This window comes from Centropristis striata, chromosome 13 (assembly GCF_030273125.1).
Source record: "Centropristis striata isolate RG_2023a ecotype Rhode Island chromosome 13, C.striata_1.0, whole genome shotgun sequence".
In the NCBI taxonomy this organism is placed as follows: domain Eukaryota; kingdom Metazoa; phylum Chordata; class Actinopteri; order Perciformes; family Serranidae; genus Centropristis; species Centropristis striata.
This window is the reverse complement of record NC_081529.1, coordinates 11,218,778-11,222,768: the sequence shown is the minus strand read 5'-3', so window position 1 is coordinate 11,222,768 and position 3,991 is coordinate 11,218,778. Positions and strand designations below refer to the sequence as shown.

The window sequence follows — 3,991 nt, the reverse complement described above, 5'->3', positions numbered from 1 at the left end:
TTTAAAGTTTAAAGATTTGTGTCATGTCGCTTGTAACTTCTGCTGTTTGGAATATTTCTTGTATTATTAGACCAAATATGTATATTTAAACAATTAAAGGTCAAAACAAAAAGTTAAACGTTTGAAGACATGATAAGTTAACTAGAAAATTTTCTCTGGGGAAATTTTGAGAGGGCCACAGGGGCTACTGCCGGTGTGTGTACACTATGATGAGATTCTTCAGAGATTTTAAACTATGCCCTTTAGCCTCAAAATGTGTGTGTGTGTGTGTGTGTGTGTGTGTGTGTGAGTGAGTGTATTTGTGTGTGTGTGTAGCGAAAATCACATAAAGTTACCTGTGTATGTGTGTGTGTGTGTATGCGTGTGTGTATGTGTGTGCGTGCGCGTGTGTTTGAAGCATGTGTGTATGCATGTGTGAGGAGTGTGCGCGTTTACGCGCATGTGTGTGTGTATCTGTAACTGTAATCACATCAAAGATCAAAGGCAATCAGATCAAAGCAATCAACAGAATTAACTGACACCTGTTCCAGTGACAGCAGAGGTGGACAGACTGCAATTTCTGGCCTCAAACAGAAAGCATTTTTGGCAAAACCATAATACCTATCATTGATCCGACTTCACTTTGAGCGTCCCAAGTTCTTCCTGAACATCTACATATGATTTTTTTTGAGAAAAAATAAAAAATAGCTTTGTTAGAGCGATCTAAAAAAACTGTTACATGTTCCTTTTTGCTGAAATCTTTCTGCGTTTTTAATATGGGACCCAATGAGGCTGTTGGTGGTGTTGGTGGCGCATCTATGCGTCGTACGCCCAAACTATAACTCTGACAGCTTTACCAGAAGATTGTGAGTGAGAAGACAAATTTTCCTACATTTCTATGTATAAATTAGAAAGAAATCCACAGTATAACAGTAGTGCTCGGGGCTTTGCTCGGTGCGATTGCCACGAGGCCCTAATTAGGGCCTTGGGGCAATCGCACCGAGCACTGGTCCCATACAGCAATAGCTGTAGGGACCAGTGCTTCGCCCCAAGCACTACTGTTATACTGTGGATTTTTTCTTCTTCCTCTTCCGGACGCAATTTCGACCCGCTACTAGTCCTACAACTTGAAGAGTTGCAGGACAAATTATATATCAAAACGTGCGGTTTGATCGGGATCGGTGTGCTATTACTTTTCTCTACAGAATACAAATTTTTCGCGACAACTGACAATCCAGAGGCTGTACAGGTCAATCTGTGAGATCCTCCAGGACTTTTAACTGCCGGTTCAGACTGTGTCAGAGTCTGACAATCAACACCTGTCAATACAAAAAGACAATTTGAAATATTGCAGATACAGAAATAGAACACACAGAATATTACCATCAGTGAAAGTCTCCACCTGCCCAGCAGAAGGTTAGAAGCAGCAGTCCTGTCCTATAGTCCATCATGTTAAACTGTGTGTCCACTGTCCTCTGTCCTCCTCTCTGCAGTCAGATAAGTAGAGGTGGAAGACATCAGAGTTTTGCATTGACTCCTCCTTTCTGGTTGAACAGTGTCTTCTGGTCGATCTCTCTGAGTTTGAGTTATGGCTTTCTCCTTACTGAGTTTTTACATTTTTCATTTTTTTTTTTCACTTGAGTTATTAAAACATGATATGATAACGCTCTTTTAACTGTAAGTCATTCTGCAACTTTTGAAAATGTTAATTTAAACTGCAAATAAATATTATCCATTTCGACATAAATAACAGAGTTTTGCTATTGTTGGTAAATTTTAACCTTAATACATGCAATTACAATTAAACTGGTTTCAGGTCATGTTGTCTGAAAATCACCTCGTAGGCAGACAACATCTCATGTCTCCTGAAGTTATTTTTCTTTAAATTTTAAATAATTTATGTCACATTGCTTGTTACTTTTACTGTTTGGAATATTTCCTGTATTATTAGACCAAAAATGTATCTTTAAACATGAACATAAATGTTAAAAATAAATACATTTTTTCTTCTGAAAACTCTATAGGTTAATTATTTATATAATTTATGAAGTGTAAAAACTTTATGATCTGATGGTGATTGTAGCCTACAAGCATTTAAACAGATGAACGGTGAGCTGGTGTTAAAGTCATGAGTGGTCTCTATAAAGTGTTAAGTCACATGGTATAGGTTGCTGAGTATTATATATAATACTCAGCAACCTATACTAATACAACCAATACTAATATTATATATATAATATAATATATATAAGTAGTGTGCAGGTCTGTTGGTGGTTTGTATCACTGTGGAGGTACACGGACACAGTAATACACAGCTGTGTCCTCAGGCTGCAGATTCTGTCCTTTTAGAGTCACTGTTAGAGCAGACGTGTCCCTGTTGTAGCTGAACTTGTTCTTCAGAGCATTATTTTGATAAAAGTTACCACCACCCCACTGATGGGAGATCCAGTCCATGGGTTTTCCTTCACACTGTCTGATCCAACCTGTTGCATAGCTGTTATCAGTCAGAGAATAACCAGAGACCTGACAGCTGATGGTCAAAGACTGTCCAGGCTGCACAACCATTGAGTCTGGCTGGATGAGATCAATACTGTTCACACCTGTGGAAACACAAATCAACATGATCTCCATCATTCATGTGAATATTCAGTGTTTCTAATGTGTTTATTAGTGTGAATCCAGTGAAAGCTGCTCACAGGATCCAGCTGCCAGCAGCAGTATCAGAGCTACAGAGAACATGGTTGATGTTGAAGCTGAACTGATGTGAGCTCTTCTCTCCTCTCACTGACACACACACACTTCACTTCTTTATGAGGCAACAGAAGGAGGCGGATTTACATGCTGTTGACACTAAATCAGCTGACTAATGTATATTCAAATAATTCTAAATGAAGATGAAACTTCCAGGTGTTTCTCTTCATCTCAAACAAAGAGAAGGTGGAACTTGAATCTCTGACGGTTTAGATTGTTAGCTTAACTTATCATAATCATAATATCATAATGAAGTTGGCTCAAGAATTTTCATTGAACCACAAAAGCAGTAATGATTGATTTTCTTGAACCAAAAATGATGGAATCATGGATGAGAAGCTGACTTTTAGTGGTTGATTTCTACTGTAGTGAGAAAGGTTTTTGTACACACAATGATGTTTCAACGATAATGATTTTAGATTATTTATTTGATATGAAATGTTGCCGTAAAATGAGATGAAGAACCTTTGTTCTTAGACTTCCTGTTTACTGTAACAGTGAGCTGGTGTTGAAGTCATTAGTGGTCTGAGGGCTCCTCCTCTGGTGGCTTCATGTTACAAGTGTTCAGGCACTGAGGGGTTTTTGTTCAGCTCTACTGATGCTTTGTGTCACTGTGTCTCTCCTGGCACAGAAATACACAGCAGTGTCTTCAGGCTGCACATTCTGTCCGTTTAGAGTCACTGTTTTGCTGGAAGAGTCAAGGCCGATACTGAACTTGTTCTTCAGTGAATCTTTGTAGTATGAATTACTAGTATCTTTCATTCCAATCCACTCTAGTCCTTTCCCTGCAGGCTGTCTGATCCAAGCTGTTAAGTAGCCAAGCGAATAAGAGACCTGACAGGTGATGGTCAGACGTTGACCTGGCTGCACAGTCACAGAGGCTGGCTGAGTCAGCGTTTCACACTTTACACCTGTGGAGGAAAACATGTTGAATATTGAATGAGTGTAATAAGAGTGAACAGTCAGTGTGTTGTGATCATACTGTCAGTGTCTCTGCCTCAGTGAGACTCACAGGATCCAGCAGCCAGCAGCAGCAGCACAGCTACAGAGAACATGGTTGGTATTGAAGGTGATCTGATGGGAGCTTCTCTTCTTCTGCTGCAACTGACAGCATGATATCAAGTCTTTATAGCAGACTGTGAGGAAGTTCCCTTTGCATAGAGAAGGACACTGACAGGCTGTAAAGGAAGGATGGACTGTCCTGTCATAAGTAGTGTGGGACTCTCCAGGTGTTTTAACCACTGGTTCAGACTCAGTCAGT

At 39.7% G+C, this 3,991-nt stretch overlaps 2 gene segments (V, D, J or C); both read right to left on the bottom strand.

Moving 5' to 3' along the window:
• Positions 1-2,259: 2,259 nt before the first annotated feature.
• LOC131982966 (Ig heavy chain V region MC101-like) lies at positions 2,260-2,718 on the bottom strand. The segment is given in 2 exon segments: positions 2,260-2,579; positions 2,676-2,718. Coding segments are annotated over 2 exon segments (363 nt in total).
• A 529-nt stretch (positions 2,719-3,247) lies between these two features.
• LOC131982965 (immunoglobulin heavy variable 3-30-3-like) lies at positions 3,248-3,785 on the bottom strand. The segment is given in 3 exon segments: positions 3,248-3,277; positions 3,343-3,641; positions 3,743-3,785. Coding segments are annotated over 3 exon segments (372 nt in total).
• Positions 3,786-3,991: the final 206 nt, after the last annotated feature.